Raw genomic sequence first — 22,873 nt, 5'->3', positions numbered from 1 at the left:
AAGTAGGGGGAAGAAGATTATGGAAAAAAGTAATAATTTTTTTATTTTTATTATAAATGTACTTATTTTTTTTGGGTGCAATATTCCAAAATATAAGACGTTGTATAAGTATTAAGAAAAATAATTAATTTATTAGATTTCATAAAAATATCAATAATTTTTTAATATATTATTTTATCTCTAATTAAATACTATTCCTACTCATTTACTTCCATTACACAAAATTCTTGTTAATAATGATAAATTCTTATATAAATTTGATAGATTAAGATTTTTCTACTTCACCTAACTTTATTGTATCTTGTGTTATTTGTAAAAAAAAATGATTTTGAAATTAATTAATGATATAAATGTATAAGTAAATACTAATAACTTAGAAAAAAAAGTTCACAAAAATTTAAAAGATGATTATATTAATGCATAAAATATTGATTAAGAGTAATTTTAGAAAAAAAATATTTAACATAATATTAATTTTATAAACCAACTTATATTTTGAAATATTTTGTAAAACGACTTATATTTTAAAACAAAAGAAATATGCACTTATCTAATTTAAAACCACTTATAATTTTGGTCAAATTATTTTATAACCGAACCAACATAGCTTATATAAATTGACTAAAGTGTCTTACAAAACACATTCATATTAAATGAAAACAAAAGAAAAAAAAAATTTAACTTTTAATTTTTTCCCACTAAATAGTATTGTGTTTATTTATTAGACAAAATGTCTGATATGTACTCAAACACTATTCAGAAGGTGTATCTACATGATATTGCCATAGTTGAAGGCATAGTTTCTTTGTTTTGCAATAGAAATCATTTCCAAAGTCAAACTAATTTTGGTTTGCAGAAAGGCATAACACATCATTTCCTATCTTTCTTCATTAACTGGGCACAAGTATTATACATTTTTTAGTATAAAGAAATTCACACAATCATATGATTTGAATCCAATAAAAGAATGACAGTATTACAAACGCCAAACAGTTATATTATATCCTTCTCATGCACATGACAAGAACCTCTACAAATTTCTCATACATGTGCTGCTTCAAGAACATCCTCTGCACCTTTTTTCTTCCTTCCATTCCCATTTGTTCTCTTGTCAACCGGTTTTCAAGTAAAAACCGGAGATTCTGTGCAAGGACATGATTCCCCGCGCGTCCAATAGGATGAAGAAGACCTGTCACATTATGCTCAACAATTTCTTGTGTTCCACCAGCATCTGTTCCAAGCACCTACTCCATATTTTTAAATGGAAGAAAAAAATGTCAATATTCATTTGTTCCATTTTAGAAACTTTGAACATAGATAGAGCCATATAACCTAGAGATTTTCAAGTATGTCAAGTTTCATTGCATAATTGTAACTAAATACTTCTAACAGATTATGATAGTTAAGATGTTCAGTTAGTTGGTTAGAAAGGATAGGATATAAAACGTTTCTAACCAACTACTAAACATCTTAACTGTCATACCATGTTAGAAGTAGTTAGGTACAATTAAGTAATGAAAGTTGACAAAGTATCAACTACTGAATCATAGAAATAATCAGGATATACTCAATATAAAATTAATAGTAATTTGGGCTTATGGTTATGATATTACTTATAAAACCTTAATATATAGATGGAAGGTTACTTGTTGAACACACAAGAGTCATACCGTAGAAGGTTACTTGTTTAACAACAACAGTCTAAGGAGCTATTTTTACATTTCTAAACTCAAATTAAGTAGCAGTATTTCATAGGATAAAACTACCACAGGACTAGGGAAAGCAAATTAGCATACCGGAAGACCAAATGCCATGGCTTCTATAGTCACCCGTCCAAATGTTTCTCCCAATCCCTGTTCAGCATTTTGCAAAAAATAAAAAAAATGTTACAGTGTATTTATTTTTTCAAGCAATATATTAATAATAATGCTAGCAGAGTAATGGATGCAGCAAATGTAATGCTTATACTATATAACGACAAGAAGAATAATAACAATGCCTTATTCCACTAGGTGAGAGCTAAGCTGATATAGACTCAATCTGAGTTCTGATTTCACAATGCATATATTCTATGACATGATAAAGTAATTTAAACATGGATTTACCTGAGAGTTTATGACATAAACATCTGCTGCAAAGTAAAGTGCGGCAACACGTATTGTGGCTGAGGTCCACAAAACTGACTTTGACAAGTTTGAATGCCGTGCTAAAAAACTTAGAAGACCTTTAACATAATCCACCTTGTTACTCTTAGATCCCACAGAACCAATGAGAATTTTGAGAGATTGTGCTATTGTTCCATTGTTCTGGGAGAACACTTTCCTTGTTCTGTGAACATAAAACTATATACATCAGTAGTGCAACAAATGAATAAATTCATGACACTACACTACCATATACTTTTTAGATTCATGTAACCTGTTTATAAAATTGCTTGAGATATTGTTCAAGGCTACACTGTTATCCTTCAATAAGTTTCTAAAATGATGTCTTCTAGCCAAGGTAGATAGGTATTCTCCATCATCTGATGACTTTTGCATTTTCTTATCATCATCTTGCAATGGTCCATGTTCTACTATTGAGTGTGCTGATTCGAGAAGCAATAGCTGACCCTTCCCACGGTTGATGCTACTCAGAGTCATAACAAGCATATCATTATCATTCAATGCCATTTCTCTTCGGACAGAATCTCGCAACAACTTCCTCCTCTCATCCATTTTTGCAGCACTGAAGGATAGAGCATTAAGTGTAGAGGGAATGCCAGCTACAAAAGCTAGTTCATCATTAACAGACAATGGAACAATTGCAAGCTGAGAGCTCAGTTTTATGCCTTCTTCTTCACACCATTTTTGCCATTGCCTAGATTGTGATTCAGACAGAAAAACCAATGTATTCACTCTCTGCAACACATCCTTTGCCCGATCAAAGTACTCTCGTCGGTTTTCCATAATCCACCAAGCAACTTGACTTGCACCAGCGGGGAAATGTTCAATGTATTGTTCTGGAAATATATAAGAAAGGTGTTACTTACTCATTGTTTTCCATAATGTTTATGAACCATCACATCTCATGATATATCAAAGCTCTGAATTTGACAACGGTACAAATTTTGAAAATAAGCATACTTAACCACTTTTTCTATCAATTGTCATTGTCAAATGGTTAAGAGGCTAAAGTTTATGTTTATATGAAAGAGGCTAGGCATGGAGAGAATCCTATGTCAATGTCATTAGTAAGATATTGAGATTAAATACATTGCATGACATGGTAACAAGTAAAAGTCCTATGCCAATAATTTTGGAATTAGTATGAGGATATGATATTAAGCCTCAGATATTTTGGTATCCTTCATATAGAAAAATAAGGTCTTCAAAATTTTATATTCAAGTTTTTAATCTCAACGGTCCATGTTCTATATTATAAGGAGTAACAACTACCTAGCATTATGCTGTCGTGCAAGAGCTAGAAATTGATGTTGATTTTACATCAATGTGTGCTTGTGCTCGAGTTTAAAAACTATTTAGCCGCAAATACATCCACTTTTCAACACTGCATAAGGAAAAACTTAACCAAGATCATACCAATCCATGATGCACAGACAGCTGATCCAGCAATGACAAGATCTGACTTTTTTGCAATTTTGAAGCTGAGATATGCCTTGTCATCAAGCACCTTGATTCGTCTCCTAGCAAGTTCTTGCATCAAACCACCCTTCCTGCTAAGCACCACAGCTGAAACAGAAGCTCCACAACTCAAGAGTTCAGTTGCCAACTCCATCATTGAAAGTGGAGCTCCTGTCATGGAAAGCTCATGAAATATCAAAACAAACCTTCTTGACCAAACAAGGCTCGCAAATTCCCCCTTCTTGTCACAGGTTTCATAACGCCTCTGAGGACTCAATTGAAGAATTCTATCCTCTATTGAACCAAATGGACCAACAAGGAATCCATAGGTATCATTCCTTAGGGGAATTTCTGGCTCTTGCTCCTCTATACCACTGCTTTCAAGGAGTATATGTTTTCGCCTCCTCTTACCTCGCAAAGCATGTGTTGATCGCTTTCTTCTGTTCCTTTTCTTTGAGCTAGCCTTGAGTTGAGATAGAACACTGTATTCTTTATTGGCCAAAGACACATCAATTGTTTTGTTCTCAACTAATTTGATATTAACAGATAAGGAAATGTTCTTGGCAATCAAATCATGATGCTGATTCTGTTCAGCATAATATTTTGTTTTACTTGTATCACCTTGGCTGCTTCCAAAGCCTGAAAATTCTCCTTCCTTATCATCATGTGCCCACCTTGACTGAACACAAAATCCAAGATAAGCCCAAAGTGTAATCAGAAGCAGCCACAACAGTAACCGGTTGCTTTCTCTTCTTGCTGTCAAGCTAGAATATGGTCGCTGAAATGAAGGAGAATGTTGTGGAGATAATCTTCCGGATAACGTAGCTTTCAAACTGATAGCTGATCTTGATGAAGATTGCTTCTGCTTAGTTAAATGTGCATGAACTTCTCCTTTGTTGTTGCAATCTTCCATTGTTAACTATATCATAAAAGAAGCTTGAGGTTGAGGCACACTTGTAAATTCATTTTCTTTTTGTGATCATTGCTTTGAACATTGTTGCTTCTCTTCTCTCCCACTCACCTACCATATATAGGAAGTTTAAGGTCTATCAAGAAAGAAATAATGGTAAAGAAAAGCTGTGTTATAGTTCTTGAAGCAATTTTATTAGCTAAGAAGTGAGAGTAGGCTAAGGTTCTTAAAAAGAAGCTAAGACTAAGAGCATGCGTTACATTTAATGGTTTCAATTCAAGGATATGTGCTTTCAGGGTCAACGACCATTCTTGAATTGGCTCCTTCACCTGCAAAGTGAAAAAGAGAGCTCAACAACTGAACAACAAAAAAGTGAAAGAGAATACACAGAGAGAGGGGGTATGAGTTTGACACAGAACGGATGCACGTGCGTCGCACATGTATAAGGTTGGTCAACCATAACAGACTCAATTTTCTTTGTGACCAAAGTACAAAAAATTGATAGTATTACATATGACAAACAACTATTTTTATGCCACTTTTTATCACTTTCTTATATTTTTTGGCATAGATTACAAGTATCCTTTATAGGAGACAATCTTGTTTGAGTCATATGAAATTAATTTTTAATATTTAACGTAACTGTATATAAAAATTTGAACTCAAAACCTCTGGTTAAATTAGAATAATTCTTGATATGTTCTTTGTAATTATCTTTTTCATAAAACATTTAAAAAAATTTAAAATTTAAAAATAACTTTTATTGTCTTATGTTGAGGATTAAGAATCAATTTTCGTAAATTATTGTATTAATTATTAGAGGATTCGCTGGTCGCAACAACTTTCACGTGCAAGGTCGGATGTCACGTCACAGTATTGGCAAAATGGTAATGAAAGGTTCTCTCAATTTCTATTATATAAAGTAACTTAGTTTTTTTTGTTGATCTTTTCATTAAGTAATTGATGATATATTCATAGTTTTTTCATTAAAAAAAAATAGTTTTTGAATACATTCAAATATTTTTATCAAAAAATACAATTATTTCTTGAAAAGCAAATTAAAACAGGTACTTGACTTCGGCTTCTTGGTTGGACAAAGGCAATATACAGCAAAACAGCAAATGATTCACGCGTCACGATTGGTGTTTAGTTGACCAACTGTTTTTTTTTTTTTTTGGGATTATAGCCACTTAATTCTTGTCATTATTGTAAAAGAAACTAGTGTTCTTTTGTTAATTTAGCAAAAGTAGAATTTCATTCAACCACTTCAACAGATCTATGACGAAAACAATGAACATTCAAGTTTTGTTCATTAATATAGCAGTGATCAAGTCGCTGATTTGCCAAAGACTAGACTAACACTATTTAAATTGTAAAAGGGATATATTTTTTTTTATTTGTTTGAGAAGAGAATTAAAAACAAATTAAGACAAATATTCACCTCTCAAGTGAAAAAATAGACGGAGGAAAATTACTTATCTATTTTTCTTGTTTTAATAAAAACTAAACCTTATAACAAAAAAATTTAAAAATAAAAGATAATTTTGTAAAGTTAAATTTTACTAAGTCTACTTTTTTATTAATATAAAAAAGTTCACATTTTTCACTCATTTCAACTTATCTTTATTAACAATAAAAAGTTTTATTTCTAATCATTCAGAAAAAACATCTTTCCTGCTCAACTTGTCATTTCTTGTACCTATTTATTTTCCCCTTATTTCCTCAGTCTTTCATTTTTCATCCAAACAACTACTGAAAGCCACTTTCACGGGTAATAACCACTATAGGTAGGATCAAAATATATAGATACAGAAGTAGCAACAAAATCAAATAGTCTTGAGGCAATAGAAATGATAATTGTATGATAATGCAGGAGAACTGTAGATAGTATGATAGCTAACTATAGTCTTTCAAGTCAAAATAGGTGTACAAATTTGGAAATAGAACCGTTTAGCTAAAATAATTGAACAAAAAAGAAAAAAGGAACAATACATTAAAAATGTCTCGTATGCTTATAAGATTTGATATAAGCACATAGTCAAACCAGATGCATAACAAAACCCTTTACATGAGAAACTTTTCTTTCACCCACGATGCAATCAGCTGCTGCACAATAATAACTATGGCCTTTTTCTATATCCGTAGTTCTAGAGAAGCCTGCCTGTGCTTCACTAGAAAAACCTGGAAAGAAGCCAGAAATTGTCAGTGTTTTCTTGATTACAAGGGTACCGAGGAACAAGAAATTTAGCGCCTCTAAAATGAGATTCACTTCAGAGGATAAGTAAGTAATTTCAATCGTTAATGAAAATAAAACTCAATATTTCAATATGCATGTGCACATAATATCGACAACTGAGATTGCTTATTGTTCTCTAAAGTGAATTGCTCACTTAAGAAGAGTCAAATCTACAAAGTAACTATATAGTAGTAATAACTAGTTCGTACCGTACAATTAAACAAGCAACTACCACCCATCAAGCTGCAATAACTTGTACTATGGTGAACAGCAAGAGCAGGCATTATATAACTGCAAAGATGAAAAGAGGAAGGGGGAGAAAAATGAAACAGATGAGTGAGTCCAGGGAAAACCACACTAATGTTTTGTTGAACCCAACAAAAAAGGTCCACGGAAAACCCTTCAACTTTATTTAAAAATTCCTTTCTGCTATTCAAAACCCAAAGGGAGATGGGCAAACAAAAAGCCGAAGCAGGTTCTCAAAAAAGAACACAAGTTCAGTAGCTACAAGTTACCTAAAAAAATCTGAAAACTTATTGTAGCCCAAAGTGCTCCAGATCAAAAGCTAGAGAACAAAGGGCCAGGAGAAAGGCCTGTATAACAAAATTACCAAAACTCAAATTTGAAGCAACAACAACAACAATAATAAAGACATTAATTAAGAAATAACAAACCTTCATCTGCTTATTTCAAATTTCAAACAAGCTGCACCCTATTCACTGACCAAAATTCATCTCTGAATATCTGCAAAGAGCATAACCAACATTCATTGAAATTATATATCTAATACACAATTGTGCCATACTATAACCAAGATGTGCATTCCCATCTTCACTCAAACAAAATAATACTTGAAAACTATCAATGGTGATTTTGCAATCCAACTTGCCTTCGGGGTTTATTCTGCCGCTGTCCAAACTCATCACTTGCAAGCTCTACAGGCAGACAAATCACAAAATGATAATGTCAGTCATCAAGGGCAATGGCTAATAAAAGGAAATGGAATGTCAATTTTTACCAGATCTCTGAGGTGGCTTCAATTCATTATTAGCTTTATCATTATGTTCCTTGCTGCAGAGGTTCAGTAACAAAAGAAAAAAAGAAATCAAGAACCTAGCAATAGGATACAACAACATTGAAAAGGAAATGGTGGTAAATAATATGAACATATCCTAATGCTGTAAAACTTGGCAAACCTTGAAGTACTCATTGCAGAGGCCTGTCCAGATTGTCGACTGCTTGCACCATCAACAGGAAGGAATGGGTATGTAGCCCCTAAAGCTCCTGCAGGACCAGCCAACACTGGTAGCCTAAACCGAAGTAGGATGAAATTATAATGGGTTCTAATACAAAAGGTACAAAAGGAACAAAAAGGAATCAAAGAGTTTTTCTTTTTTAAGTAAAAAAAACTAATTAAAACAAGACATCCTTGCATGATCCCTTCCAAAATATCACTGTAGAGAGACTGATTAAGACCATCACAAAGGCTAAAACATGTGAATTGCCCATTCCTCAAACATTACCCAATAGTCCAACACACTCTAAATTCGGAAATTATATCCATACCATGTCATTTCAGACTTTCCCAAACCAAGTTGAGGCTGACCAACGTATCCAGGGAATGCCATGCCAACAGCAGGAACTCCCATACCACCAGGATGCTGGCCCCCAAATTGCATGACTGCATTCCACCAAAACCCAATCAGAATTAGGAAAAAAAATCATTAACAAGATAAACAAATTAAATGAAAATAATAACTGCCGAGTATTGTTCTAAAAGGACTACAAACAGAAATCAAAATGAGTGTTAATACTAGAGCTTACATGGTCAAAGTATGCATCTTGACATTAAATAATATAGTTACTTAATTTTTCACAGGACACTGCTACAACTTACAACAACTTCCACAGCATGAGAAATACATTCCAACATCAGAGTTCTAATAAGTAATAACTAATAGGCAGATTGGATCTAAAATTTCCATTAAGTCAGCAATGTAGGTACAAACCTGGCAAGAAGGCTGGGAAGTTTGGATCTCCATGACTAACAGCCACATTTCCAGTGGTGCCCATTACCTGTGCCCCACCATAAACGAAAGAGCCCCTTCCTGCACCTTGGGAACCTCCCCTTCCCTTCCCAACCGAAGCACCTTTGGCTTTACCTGATTCTGATGCTGAATCCATTTCTCCAGAATCATGTGAATTCACTGGCGTGGATGTTCTGGGGGGAGATGATGATTGAGACCCACTGCCAGGCCTATTGCCCAACTGTGGGGCAGTAGCTTGCACAGAAGTTGAATTCCACCCTGGTGCAGAACTTGTCTGAATAGCCTGGAATTGAGATGGAGAAACTTTATTCAGTGAGTGAGCACGCTGATAATTTGTCTGTACTGGGATTGATACACCCCTCCCAGTCCCAGAAGCCCTGAGATGAGGAGATTGAGAAGCACTGACTGCAGAATATCCAGGCTTTCCAACAGATGGAGGAGGGATGGATTCATCAATATACAACTTTGCCATGCTAATGGAATCAACAACATTCTTTCCCCGAAGCTGTGCATTGTTTTGTTGAACTGGAAAACCCTCATCCACAACAACAGGACTAATGTTCCTGCTACTGCCACCTGTTTGCACCTCCCTTCTTTGTGCCAAATTATTATCTTTGTTTGAAGAGCCTGAAGGGTAAAATGGCAGGGATGCTGAGTTCAAATTTGAAGCAACCGCTTGATTTTTAGCAGGCACAGGGCCAGATTCTGCCTTGGCAGCATGTGTGGAAGTCCTCCCCGAACTATCAAAACAAAATACTTGTCAAAAAGTCTTGACATTATATCATGTGCCCAGCAAATTTTAAAAAATGAAGCCTGTACTTACTGTTTATTTTGCACTTGGGAAGATGCCGCATTGCTTTTATTGGTACGTTCATACTTTTGGGGGCCTCTCCCTCTCACAACCCTCTTAGGCACCTGATTTTGATTGCTACTGTCATTATATCCTGTCCTGTTTCCTCGAACATGTCCTCCGTGATAAGTGCCTCGACTTTTACCTCGGCTGCGATAATTACCCTTAGAAGGCCTCCTCTAAATTTTAGACAAGAGTGTCAGAAAAATGACAATTGAACAAACAAGAATGCTTGACCACACAACACTTTAAAGATTATCACCTCTTCATAATGCTTTTCGTGCAAAGTAATTTCCTCATATTTATCATGTCCCCATTTCCTGTTGTCTTTGGCCTCCCACAGACTCCTTCCCCCATGTATCTGCCTAAGAGGCATTAAAAAAAAAAGAATTCAATTAAAACCCACTGACAGTATTTACACTATCATCCAATCATGAATTGCCATGTATAGTAAAATTGTCGAATTTTGTAATAATTAATTTAAAAATCACATCTAAGGTGATTCCTAATTGGTTGAGACTTGAGAGTATATGCTAACAGTGTATCAATTGAGAAAAGACATTGCATTCCATGACTAAGTCCAAAACTCTACAATTTTATCTGTATAGAAAAATAATTCTGCTTGAGTCAGGTAGGATCTCTATGGATGACAAAGCTCTCCTTTTGTTGCAATTGCATCCTCAAGACTCAAACTCAAGACTACTGGTTAAGCTGACTACACTAGACTAGTTGATCCACACGATGGTCCTACCCAACTCAACTATGATATTCCATGTCAAAAATCAATGTATCATCACATTGTATGCACATATTCCACACGGCTAAATTTGAAATAATGCAAAATATGAAGGAAACCATCAGATACCTTTGGCAGGCAACAGCATTATCCCTAAAACGGTCATCGTGCATGTAAAAAGCTCCAGCTGTGGGCACCGCAAATGGTTCGTTCTCCTTTTTCTCCTCCGAATGGTCCTCAACAGAATCTTCTAAAGGGGGTCTGACATCATCATCACCAGGTTCCTTAACCACATCCACTGAACCTTCAACATCAACCTCAACCCCACCACTTGCACCACCCTTTTTCTCGTACACCTCTTCTTCAACTTCCACTTCCTCCTCCTCTTCTTCTTCTTCAACAACAACATCATCATCATCATAGTCTTCAACACCTCCTTCGTCATCTACATCATCAGAGGGAACCTCTACCTTATGATCTTGCCTCTTATGAGTGACTTCTTCTTCTCCTTCGGCTTCGGCTTCTTCTTCGTCATCGCTGGCTTCACGCCTCCGCATTGTTAACGGTCTCTTTGCCTCTTCCGGGTCACTATCGTACTCAACATTGTTGTTTTCTTCAACAACCGCGCTAGCCATCAATACCAAAAAAAAAAACACCCCCCGATAAACCCCGACCAAAACCTAGACTTCTCCGAACAGAAACCCCACAAAGCAGAAACCTTAAAAACACAAATTTTAACAAATCCCAACCACCAAAACTGACATAAAGAGGAAAAAGTAGTTTATGGGGTACCGAATAACCAATCGAGAGTCAAGACCAGAATTTTCCCCTCAATAATCGAAACCCAATATGTGAAGTTTCTTCAGTCGATTGAAAAAAGAGAGTTAATTGGGATGGAAGGGGTTGCGTTGCGCTGTGTTATGTGAAAGCGTAGAGGAGAGGAATTAAAATAGGAGACAGTAGTGTTAGGATGAATTATCTGGGTTTTTTTTTTTTTTTGCAAAGGTATTTCGGTAATTCTACCTTTATTTGAGATTTGGAATCTCATGATCGGTCAACCTCTGGCACGTGAGATCAAAATATATAATAAAGATCAATATTGAAAAAATTGGAGTGATCGAATCACTGAAAAGACTAATTTACAATTCATCAGATCAGTTGTATTATGATTTGAAAAAAAATCTCCTCCTATTTTATAAACTATAAACTTGTGTAATAATATGGCGTGGATGTTAAGTTGATAATATTTTTTATAATATTATAATCTTTTAATGTATTTATTAATTATTTTTAAATTTCATAGCAATATATATTAATAAATATTTAAATAACTATGCATTTGCACATTTTTACATTATTTTAATTTATATAAATGTATATTTTAAATATTTTTATAAATATATCGATTTGTATATAACTTGGTATTAGTGTTAGCTATTTGACCCACATATAACAAGATAAGAAAAGAGAAAATCAGGGATTGTTTTCTCTATTCTCTAGTTTGAAGTGGTCATCTAAGATTTTTATACTCTCTTAAAGTACCAAAAGGATTATAGTAAAAACTCACATATCTTCAAAGTTCAAAAACATCTATAAAATTCAATTTAATTTATTAAAAAACACTAAATTAATCAATTAGAAATATTAACCTTTTTTCTTAAAAAAAAGAAATATTAACCTTTCAAAATCAAAATATACAAATGCAACCGAGTGGCATACAGTTAAGTGATGTGCAAACATTGTAAACAAAGTAGAAAATTTAAGTGAAGACGAACGTTTCAACCACCTAATAAAAAATTAAAATGGTAAATATATTTTTGAAAGAGATATTCACCATTTAAAATGGTTACTAAAATTGAATAGTAGATAAAATTACGTAACAAAAGTTCCAGAAAGGGGACTGCTTGCATGCGATAAACCTGTGATAAATAGCCTCTGGAAAGTTTAAGATAGAAAATAAAATATATCCCAGAATTCATTATCTTAACCTCATCTTACACAACAAGTTTACAGGAAACGTTTTGCAAGAATTATACCACGATTGCTCAAGCAACAAAATGTTACAAAATTCCAAGCCAAATTGCCGTACAAAATTATGGAAAAATACGTGATGAGTTCTGAGAGTTGGTCACTGATTTCACTACTGAAAATGGACGTAATTTTTATAATTTCCTCTCTATTTCCCAAATATACAACCTAGTTGTAGTAAAGTATATGATACACTAAAAAAAATAAAACTAGAATTGCCAGGACTCGTAGTAGCAATGATAGTAAAAGCATCTAGTTGTCAAAATGGGAGTTAGATATGGCAATGGCACTTGAGAAACAACCACCCGAAGACAAAACTTCAATTTTCACACGGCCCCATCCAAATGCTTCTCAGCTGACGGGGCTCCTTCTTTATTTTTACCCTACTCTTCATCGGCCTCGTTACCATTGACGAGCACTGCACCATCAGTAGAATCGGCATCCACTACAACTGCCTCCTCTTGGCTTCCTTCTCCATTTTGTTCCTCTGTATAGTGCTCTTCTCCATTTTGTTCAGTCAACTGGGACAAAAAGACATAAAAATAACACTCTTAACACCACCACTGGGGTTATAGATTATTCTTTCTGTTGAAGCAAAAAGATACAACATTATTTTAGGAGAAAATTTTGATGCTTTTTGTACGGTGTTAACCCTATATTTAGTATACCTCATGGTTAGAGTCCCCGTTCTCAAGAGGCTGATCCCCTTCTTCTATCTGCATGTTTCTGAAAGCTTCAACAAGGGTGATATGTGATTTATCAGCCTGTTTCACATACTCAGATGCAGGAGAGTAAATGCCTCTATAATAAACAAACAAAATAAGTTAGTAAAGAACATATGTTGAAGAGGTTTAGCACACAAAACACTACTACATAAATTATCAAAGTTGCAAGATACTTGAAAGAAAGTATGCATTTCCCCACTGACCTTGTTTCTGTAGCTTTAGATTCAACAGCAAGTGCAACTTGCCAATCATCAAACAAATTAGGATACTCCTCAGGATCAGCCAATGATTCGGCGGCTTTTGGATTAACCTGTGCATATTAACAAATAAATATAAGAATTTATATTTTTATTTCACATGCAATATGTAGCATGATAAGAATCCAGGACAGGGCAGGCCAATGGAATGAGAACAGAAGTTCCTACCCACAGTATCATGTGCACAACATAAATGTCAGGCTATTCCGTTACTAAATTTTATATATATATATATATATAACATTACCTTACTGAGATCTTTTCTCCAAATTGCCACTATCTCTGAGACCTTGCTTGGGAGATAGGATCGAGCCATTAAAGCAGCCTCTGGAATCCGATTGCTGCCAAAAGCATAACTCAGCTACATCAAACTGCATTCTAATCAACCCTCTCTTTCTCTCTCTGTACAGTGATGTCATTAATAAAAGATCACAACAGTAGAATAATACCTTTCTACCAAAAGTTGAAGGCAGTCCTCAAGTTTACCCAACATGAATAAGCAAAGGAATGCAACATTATTCTTCCCTTGCTCTTTAGCAAGAGTTGCAAGTTTTGATATTCCTTCAGCATCTCCTAAAGAAGAATATAGCAGCAATAACCCACTCAAATCCATTGCTTGTTTTAAACACTCTTCGGCCATTTCTAACTGCAAGAACAGATAATAAAGAGATAAAAAAGAGATACCCTATACCAATCAACATCAAGTGTGTCCAGAATCATTATTAATTGTGACAAGAATAAAAGAAAAATTCAACATCCTAATCATGCACCAGAATCACCATTTAGGCCTCCAATACGATTGGGAGTTTTGAAGGGGATGGGATGGAGTGTTCACAACGGAATGGCTTAAAATGGGATTGAGTAGAAAGGAATACTGCTCTAATTTTGGGAAGTTTTAATGAAGTAATGGAAGAAAGCCACTCACCATTGTTTGGCAGCCACAAAGGTGACTAATGGAGTGCAGTGGATACAAATTTAATTTCCAACTTTATCTTCTTATTACATGGTGGCAGCAAAAGAACAAAATTAAGGATATCATCAGTGACCATTTACAAAGGTCAGTATGGCATTTAGAAGCCCCCCCCCAAAAAAAAATTGCAGGTTTTGAAAGTTTAAGGAGTGGTTTGGATTCCCTCCTTAACCATTAGCCCATTAGACACACACACAACAACGTTTGTTTCTTCTACCACACAGACAGTATTCAGTTATAATAGTTATATTTAAATAGTTTAATTTTTATAGGCAACAAATTAATTTCGGATGAAAGGGTAGAAAAGGGGAATACAGATTGATTAACATTTGAGAACTGCTCACCATTAGTGTGGTGTAAAATAAATGTACTACATCAATACTTTGCCAATTTTGGAGTATTTGGGCTTTCCATAGTTTGGCACTTATTAAAATCTCTGAATCCTCTTAAGCATGGTCATATTCAGCAGTACATCAGGACACTCATAAAATAGATTTGGACATGAATATATTTAGAAATGTAATTCGGCCAAATGTTAAAGAAATCACAGAAAATGAAGATTCATTTGATAGAGAAAAACACCTTTCCAGTAGACATGGCTAATTCTCCCAATTGCTTCCATTTGGACTCACTATGCACTTCAGTGGCAATACCCTGCAAAAGAACAATGAACATTGCTCACAATATAAACTCAAATCAAACTCGTGCAAATTAGAAATGCAGAAAATTAAATAGCAGTGTTATCAAATTTCACAAGTCAAATAATATATCCTTGCAGGAACATATGAACTTGTGAACTTACCTTAGCAACCTCTAATCTTCCAAGCTGTATGGCTAGATCAAACCTATAGTCAGGGTCGGTAGCTACTTCAAGAGCATCCTCTATCATCCCTCGTGATTCCAGGAAACGAGCCACACTGGTGTAAAAACAAGTAAAGAATTGCAATTAGGATGTATGTGACATCGGAGCACCTAACATTGAAAATGAAATCCAAGAAAACACCATATGCAGATAGAAAAATATTCTAAATCAAGGACACAAGCAGAAAAAATGTATTATATTCATATAATTATGCATTAACTTCATAAAAGCATCCAAGCAAAGATAAATTACAAACAAGCAAGAAGACTACGGCGAGTCCAGAATGGATTATCAAAGTACCCAAGAAGCAAAGTATCATTCATAAACAAACAAAAAACTTATGACTGTGTGAGTGTCAAAGATTCTCCACTCAACCACAAATGATCCTCTTCCATTTATAAGCTGGTTGATAGCTTCACTCATGGGATAAGACCAGAACTTTCCTTGATAATTATTGACATAGAATTTTTGTTATTTTGGCAAGTAAGTTTCCATATTGTTATAACACATACCCTTACAAAAAAGCCTTTCTCAAAACATATCAAACATAATTTCTAAATAAAGAAAGTAAGGGTCATTCCGTAACAACATAACAGAAAATAACTACTACCTGTTATGATGCTCTTTAGGAATTGATGGTAGAATTTCATTGGCCCTTTCCAAATCACCACGCATGACAAGTGTCTTGTATTCAATCAAACTTAAAAGTAGCGTGTATCCCATAACACTGAGTAAAACAGTTAAAAAATAATCAGGATTACTGCATTGAGATATTTTGAATAATGCAAACCATTGATCCACTTACTTGAATTCTTTGTCCATCAAATAGACCTTACTTTGGCTGGCAAGATATCCCAACAAGTACATAGGACGGTCCAAATGAAACATTGTAGTAACCTAAATTCATAATGTAATGCATCAACAGGAATTGTATGATCCTTGTAGTTCAATAAATATACATATAAGAAATTCATCAACACAAAGAAAAGATGATAACAAAGAGTTCAATAAATAAATATGGAGCTCTTTAGAATCTAAAAGGGAAAAGAGTAAATACCTCACCACCAACACAATAGTTAAGCCTCCAAGAAGAATTGTTGTAGATAAAACAATCCCCAACCCAGATCCCTGTCCTGACACGTTCATTCATTTCATGAAGGAGCTCAAAGGCATCTTCAACACCTTGCTCATCTACAGGGCTTCCACTATCTAAATATGATGCAACAACATCACGCTGCAACAATGGAAGTTAAAATGTTTACTGTGCTTCACTAGTAAGTGCCATCAGATATTCATTTAACCAAAAACATAGGGGGGAAAACGATGCTTTTTCATAAAAAGTCAACAAGTGTAAAATAAAAGGGTCAAGTATTTAGAATCCTCACATTGTACTTAAGGATATAGAATGATGTATCACTAGCAATCGTCACTAAATCACCGCTATCAGCCCAGTACAGGTTCTGACACAAGAAAAATTTAACAAAAATAAGAAACAGTAAGAAGAAATAAAAGCAGAAAGCTGATGCCACCTCATGCAAGCACTTACTTTAACATTAACATCAATACGACGAATCAACCTACACTCAACCCAATCGTAAAAGCAGATGAAATCATTTGAGCACATTGCCAATACAGTGCCGCCAAATATTCGCTCAGCTGAAAAAGTTGGTCGGATACTCTTCTTTTCCTGAAATATACAAAATTCCATTTCCATTTAAAACTTCCCTAGAGACAACTTATTTCATTTGGCAGACATCTAAAACAATAAGAGAATGTTATTTTTGAGAACCAAGTCATGCAATATACATAAAAATATATAATCTCTTATTATTATCAAGCATCGGAAGCACATTTTCCGGTTCCTTGCCAAATGAAAAGCTCAAGGAAAATTAAATGACACCATAGTTTTATTATGTGGTCCTTTTCATAACAGTAAATCATTGGCAGGACCCAGCTTGCCTATCTTTTTAACAAATTATTTAGAATTGTAGGTTGTCACCATCACTTTCGTCATAAGACAGAGTATAAAATGATAAGAGTAACTGAAAGTGAAGCACAACCTGGAAATTTTTGCTGAAAATTTTAACCTTCGATGTACTTTCTCTTACAGCATACTCCCCATCTGAAGACCAAACAAATTCCAGTGCTGAACCAAATGATCTATTTCTCCATGCCAAAGCAGTGTATATAATATATTCCCCATCTCCACAAACAACAACGAACCTCCCATTTGGATTGTGCCTTAGACTCTGAGAATAAAAGTAAATCACAAGTCAGACACCAGTCAACATGCTTAAAAAAAAAGTGGAAATAATTAAAACTAAGGGGCAGATTATTATTTTAAAGCTCAGTTCTTTGAAAATGGATTGAAGACAAAAGAATAGTTCCAAGATACCAAATAGTTCTTGTCTTAACATCTGAATTTCAATGTCTAGCATTACATAATAAAACCTATATTTATTTAAATAAATACCTATCTATATCCAGATTAGAAACGAAGCTATTAGAGAGAGGGTTGGAGTAGCGCCTATTGTAGAGAAGATGGTGGAAAATAGACTTAGGTGGTTTGGGCATGTAGAGAGAAGACCGGTAGACTCTGTAGTGAGGAGAGTAGACCAGATGGAGAGAAGGCAAACAATTCGAGGCAGAGGAAGACCCAAAAAGACTATAAGAGAGGTTATCAAAAAGGATCTCGAACTTAATGATTTGGATAGAAGTATGGTACTTGATAGAACATTATGGCGGAAGTTGATCCATGTAGCCGACCCCACCTAGTGGGATAAGGCGTTGTTGTTGTTGTTGTATCCAGATTACATGCACAAGATCATGAATCACCAATTTAATCCTATAAAAACCTATGACAAAATTTATGCATTCAAATACAATATGAAGACAATAAAAAAATTGATCAGGGTTAAAAAAAATTGGAAGTATAAGACATGAATCACAACAATAAAGAAGCCAGGATTGATACTCTATGACACTTCACTCAGCCTTTTTGGTCAACCCCTCCATAGGGTCCGAGACATTGACAATCAGCTCTATTACCAATTGATAAGCACCTAAACACTTGGGGAACCCACCCTTACAAGCTAGCTATTAAAAAGGGGAAAGGGGGGGTGAACCAAGCACTTAAATACTCCACTGAGCATCCCATACTACTCAATATGGGACTTAGGCACCCCATAATACCTAAGTCCCTATCACATAATATGAGCATAAATGATAAAATATAGAGAAGTAATGCAAAAGAATGTGACTTAATATTAAGGAAAAAGAATGTTCACTCACTTGAGGATAGAGATCACAGGTGCCCAACTCCTTAACAGCCAATGGTAACCTTTCTCCATCAGCAATCTAAAAAACATAATACTTGCATGTGTCACTAAAGCAAGTTTCCACTTTTGCTTACATATTACACGGACAAAAAGGGTAAAAATGAGCCCATACCTCCACATCTGCTCCTACACTCCTTATATTGACAGTTTGAATTTCATTATGCTTAGCCCAAATTATTTTCCCACTGTTATCCATGCTGGCTACAGGTTCTTCTCGGCCAAGTTTGACCATAATAGTACCTTCATCATAGCCTATCGCGACCCTGCAAAAAAAGAGGTTTTAGTAATTTAGGTCATGAAGAACGAGTGAAAAGAGAAACACTGATTTTTCAAGAGAAGAAAAAGTAAATAATATTCGGCATCGGTGGAGAGATTAAAGCAAACAAGATCACATGAAACATAAGGAGAAAAAAGAGTTCGCTAATTAGTTGACAGTTTGACACTATTGTCCCACTCAACATGATTCAATGGCCTACAGATATCAAAAATTACTTTCACAATTTAATCCAAAAACAAAACTCACCGACGTGAACCCTTCAGGTATCCAATAGCCCAAACTCTTTCAAGACTATAGTTCAATGTGTTCTCAAGCCTGCAAGCATATTACACAACCATAAAAATTTAAAAAAGACAGATATATCCATAATCTCAGATATATTTCAAAATAATTCAAGGAGAAATGTTATGAAAAAATATATTAGTACAAGAATTAAGCATCATTATCCAGTCTTCCTAATCCTCAAGTGAACATCAAATTTAGGCATACAAGTCTTTGAAAAAAATTGGTGAAGAAGCAACAAGTGGAAAAAAATATCATAATTTTTGAAAAATAAGATATACCGGTACAATACAGCATTCTCTATGATGAAAAAGTCAACTGAAATCAAATTATTCAAGTTTCTATAAAAGAGTGATGACATTGAGACAAAAAGACAAGAGCAATGCACCAAATTAAATATGAAAAAATAAAACTCTCAACTCAATAATCTGTGAGCAACATAAAATTACCTATAAGTTGTTGAATGCCAAATGCGCACTGTGCCATCCTCAGAGCCAGTAATGATTATAGGTAGTTCAGGATGAAAGCAAACAGCAGATACATTGTGTGTGTGACCTTCTAGAGTCTGGACACAACTTTTGGTTTGATAGTCCCATACCTGTTTCAAAGGTTTTATTGGCATAATAATTCCTATCCATATACACATATAGGCAACCAAATTAAAGGGAAGATGAAGAGGAAAAAAACAGAAAATAGAAAACAAACCTTGGCAGTGTGATCATCAGAACCAGTTATCAGGTAAGGTTTGTCACCACCTGTAAAGTAATCAACACAATTCACTCCTTTTTGATGGGCATCCAACGTAAAATTGGGGTCAGGAGAGCCAAGATTCCAAATCTGCAATTGAAGATAACATTAATACATTACTTTTAAATTTTTATCATAGATGTATGGAAATAAACAAAGAAAATTCAGGACACAACTAGCGAGAAGAACACATGTATATACCTTTATGGTGCGATCAAGAGATGCACTGGCAAAGGTGTTTGTGTCTTTAGGATTAAATGTCACTTGCATGACATAATGAGAATGTCCCTCAAATATCTGGGTACAGATCCAGCCCTTTTCCCAATCCCAAAGCTTTATGAGCATATCATCAGATGATGACAACACATATGGAAGGGTAGGATGAACTGCCACACACCTAATGTAATCTGTATGTGCCTCAAATACTTTAACTTTATCCATTGTGTTGTAATTATATACACGAATAAACATATCATCTGCCCCTGCAACAACCCACTGTTTGCGTGCAATAAACTTGGCTGACCTAACTGCAAAATCATGCTGCATATGAGACCCCATGAAATATATAAAGAAAGAAAATGACATCAAGCAAATGAATCAAGAGGCAGATATACGATCAATGAAATAGACTAAAAAACGTCCACCCACCTGGTAACTCAGTAACCTCAAAAGACTTGGCCATGGTCTGAAATAAAATAATAAAATAATTCAATCTAATTGCACACACTCAAATCTCCATAGAAATTAATGATGAATATCAATTCGAAGAAAGTTTTGAGAAAATTCTAAATATATGAACAGGATAGTTAGAGGCTGTATTTTAATATCAATCCGTAAATCTATAAATACATTGCATATAGAATGTGTAACAGTCTTGTGAAATTATGAATGATATTAGAGAGGCCAGGCAACCAAGTGATGATAAAAAAAGAAGGATATGCCTCATTTAATATTAGCAGAACTAACAAAATACAACATACAGAATGTACAAAACCATGTACAAGAGTATAATTCTTCTGGGGGTTTTCCCCTTTATTTCACCCAAAAAAAAAACTGAATTCTACCAAGCTATTTGATTATCATTTTTTTTTGGGGTACACAGGAGGGGCAAAAATCCCATAGTCAATGCTGATAATAAATCTACAAAAGCACTCACTTCATCAGAGACAGCTCAACTAACAAGTAACAAAACTGTAAGGACATCAAGGATATTCAAAAAGGATGGAATTTCATCTAAAATAGTCTATGACCTGGTGCAGAGAGGGAAATGATAGGCTAAAGGGGAAGCAAATCAACCTGGTTGGGATTTTAATGCTAAACTGCTAAAGTTTAATATATATATAGTAGTTTAAGATATATAGTTCTAATATTTAGTAGAACACCAATATCTTTTAACATTGCTTTCAAGTAATATAGAGACATACACCAGTTTTTTCATCAAAGAAATAAAATATGCAGCAGCTTTGAATTTTAAGGAAGCCACAATAAATAGGTCTCCTTATTTGTGGATTAGCGACTCATTATACATAGGCACCATGCAAAAGGTGGCTTGTTTGGTAATCCATCAAGAAACACCTGTGTCTGACTCAAGTGCCAACACATGTATGAATTCAACATTACATTTCTCAATCCAGTGGCACATATTTATTAAAATATACAACTCATATAAAAATTGACATACCTGAGATTGGTAGTTCCAGATACAGACAGTTCCAGAGTACAAACTTGCTAGAATCCTGCATTAACGATGGTAACATCACATGATTCAGCAAAAAGTCCAAGTATCTACTATTTAATTATCTTTCTAAACTCCACAGTAAAAGAATAACGTAAGCAGTATTCCCATGTAACAAACCACCATTTGTGAAAAATGTTCACAAACTATCCTTATAGATGCCATACTGAGAGATACCAACTTATAATGAGCAGCAAATTATAAAGCTGGTTATAAATTTAGTTTCATATCTTAAAATAATTCCAGTGAAAAAATCACAAAGCACAACCAAGGATAAGGCATTACCATGGTTCTGTTGGATGTAGATCCACAGACTTTACTCTCTCTGATCTTTGGGCAAGCTTTCGCTGTTCAAATATTACGAAAACAATCAGTTCGAGCAGCCAGAAAGTTATAAAACTCTGCCATGCTTGGTGGCAGAGAAATCTAAATCACATAAAATCTCGCTGACAAGCTAATCAAACCATTCTCAGCAACCAAACCAAAATAAACCTCAAATCAAATGACAGAAGAAGAGTACCTTGATTTCGAGTCTGAGAGGCTGCAAAAGCAAGCGAACAACAAAGAAACAAACAAAAAGGAGTCAATGCACAATTCCACATTAGATCCCACGGAAACCAAAATTGCATGAACTAACAAAGCAAAATTAGGAGGCTCGCGCTTGAAGTCACAGATACGCAAGCAATTGAAATTCGAATAGGATAGAAGGCAACAAGAAAACATCAAATCGAAGCGAGTCCGGTCCAGATCTAAGATTGTGGAGAACGGTGAAGCATCCGTAACAAGAGACAAGAGAGGAAGCTCACCATTTCTGAAGATTGAAGTGAAGGAACTTGCTAGCTTTTATGGGTCGGAAATCGGGAACCGAATTCGAAGAGCCCGATAGATCGAGCTCAGAGAGAGAGGAACGTGACGAGGTTTGCAGTGCAGAGTTGAGAGTGCAAATATGATGATGATCGAAGGGAAACAAAGGGGAATGCTGCGTTGCAGTTAAGGCACGGATTTACGATATTGCCACTGGGAAATGAAGACGATGTAATGGACGGCGTAGATCTAATCATACACATGAATTACTGTGATAAAATTATATGGGAATTTCTCGTGACTCGTGAGTCTGTGTAAATGAAGGGGTTTGGGTTTGGGACCATTCTTACGTGGACCAATAGATTTAGGTTAGTGACATGTTTTAAACATGTCATGCCATGTACGTTTACTTCGTGATTCTTTGTTTTTAACCTCATTAACCCTG

General features: G+C 34.9%; 3 protein-coding genes across 8 annotated transcripts; all 3 read right to left on the bottom strand.

Annotated features, from left to right (window-relative positions):
• Window positions 1–849: 849 nt before the first annotated feature.
• LOC114423917 lies at window positions 850–4,958 on the bottom strand. 2 transcript variants are annotated; one of them, XM_028390826.1, is made up of 6 exons: window positions 4,794–4,954; window positions 3,582–4,644; window positions 2,419–3,001; window positions 2,106–2,328; window positions 1,797–1,853; window positions 850–1,244 (listed from the first exon to the last, which is right to left on the bottom strand). In XM_028390826.1, exons 2-6 carry the CDS (start codon window positions 4,534–4,536, stop codon window positions 999–1,001), a joined length of 2,064 nt encoding a protein of 687 aa, XP_028246627.1. In that variant the 5' UTR covers window positions 4,537–4,644; window positions 4,794–4,954; the 3' UTR covers window positions 850–998. The 2 variants fall into 2 exon arrangements, with proteins under 2 accessions (XP_028246627.1, XP_028246628.1); XM_028390827.1 differs by having other exon boundaries at window positions 1,143–1,247; window positions 3,582–4,958.
• A 1,406-nt stretch (window positions 4,959–6,364) lies between these two features.
• LOC114422418 (protein MLN51 homolog) lies at window positions 6,365–11,384 on the bottom strand. Of its 4 annotated transcripts, none has more exons than XM_028388757.1 (12): window positions 10,533–11,384; window positions 9,930–10,032; window positions 9,641–9,846; window positions 8,779–9,557; window positions 8,336–8,450; window positions 7,966–8,079; window positions 7,788–7,840; window positions 7,659–7,704; window positions 7,444–7,513; window positions 7,285–7,362; window positions 6,979–7,060; window positions 6,365–6,714 (listed from the first exon to the last, which is right to left on the bottom strand). In XM_028388757.1, the coding sequence occupies exons 1-9, from the start codon at window positions 11,036–11,038 to the stop codon at window positions 7,486–7,488; spliced, it is 1,950 nt and encodes a 649-aa protein (XP_028244558.1). In that variant the 5' UTR covers window positions 11,039–11,384; the 3' UTR covers window positions 6,365–6,714; window positions 6,979–7,060; window positions 7,285–7,362; window positions 7,444–7,485. The 4 variants fall into 4 exon arrangements, with proteins under 4 accessions (XP_028244558.1, XP_028244559.1, XP_028244557.1 ...); XM_028388758.1 differs by having other exon boundaries at window positions 6,984–7,060; XM_028388756.1 differs by lacking the exon at window positions 7,285–7,362.
• A 969-nt stretch (window positions 11,385–12,353) lies between these two features.
• On the bottom strand, window positions 12,354–22,609 carry LOC114422416 (coatomer subunit beta'-2-like). 2 transcript variants are annotated; one of them, XM_028388754.1, is made up of 25 exons: window positions 22,431–22,609; window positions 22,145–22,165; window positions 21,910–21,971; window positions 21,571–21,625; window positions 20,538–20,574; window positions 20,091–20,416; window positions 19,848–19,979; window positions 19,592–19,740; window positions 19,107–19,175; window positions 18,696–18,846; window positions 18,537–18,602; window positions 17,306–17,494; window positions 16,792–16,932; window positions 16,631–16,705; window positions 16,303–16,479; window positions 16,051–16,142; window positions 15,856–15,972; window positions 15,186–15,300; window positions 14,966–15,037; window positions 13,863–14,059; window positions 13,661–13,754; window positions 13,360–13,466; window positions 13,100–13,232; window positions 12,947–12,952; window positions 12,354–12,916 (listed from the first exon to the last, which is right to left on the bottom strand). In XM_028388754.1, the coding sequence occupies exons 1-25, from the start codon at window positions 22,431–22,433 to the stop codon at window positions 12,815–12,817; spliced, it is 2,688 nt and encodes an 895-aa protein (XP_028244555.1). In that variant the 5' UTR covers window positions 22,434–22,609; the 3' UTR covers window positions 12,354–12,814. The 2 variants fall into 2 exon arrangements, with proteins under 2 accessions (XP_028244555.1, XP_028244554.1); XM_028388753.1 differs by having other exon boundaries at window positions 12,354–12,952; window positions 22,431–22,606.
• Between the last annotated feature and the right edge of the window lie 264 nt (window positions 22,610–22,873).

The sequence above is a fragment of the Glycine soja genome, chromosome 8 (assembly GCF_004193775.1).
Source record: "Glycine soja cultivar W05 chromosome 8, ASM419377v2, whole genome shotgun sequence".
Lineage (NCBI taxonomy): Eukaryota > Viridiplantae > Streptophyta > Magnoliopsida > Fabales > Fabaceae > Glycine > Glycine soja.
This window is presented reverse-complemented; position numbering and strand designations above follow the sequence as displayed.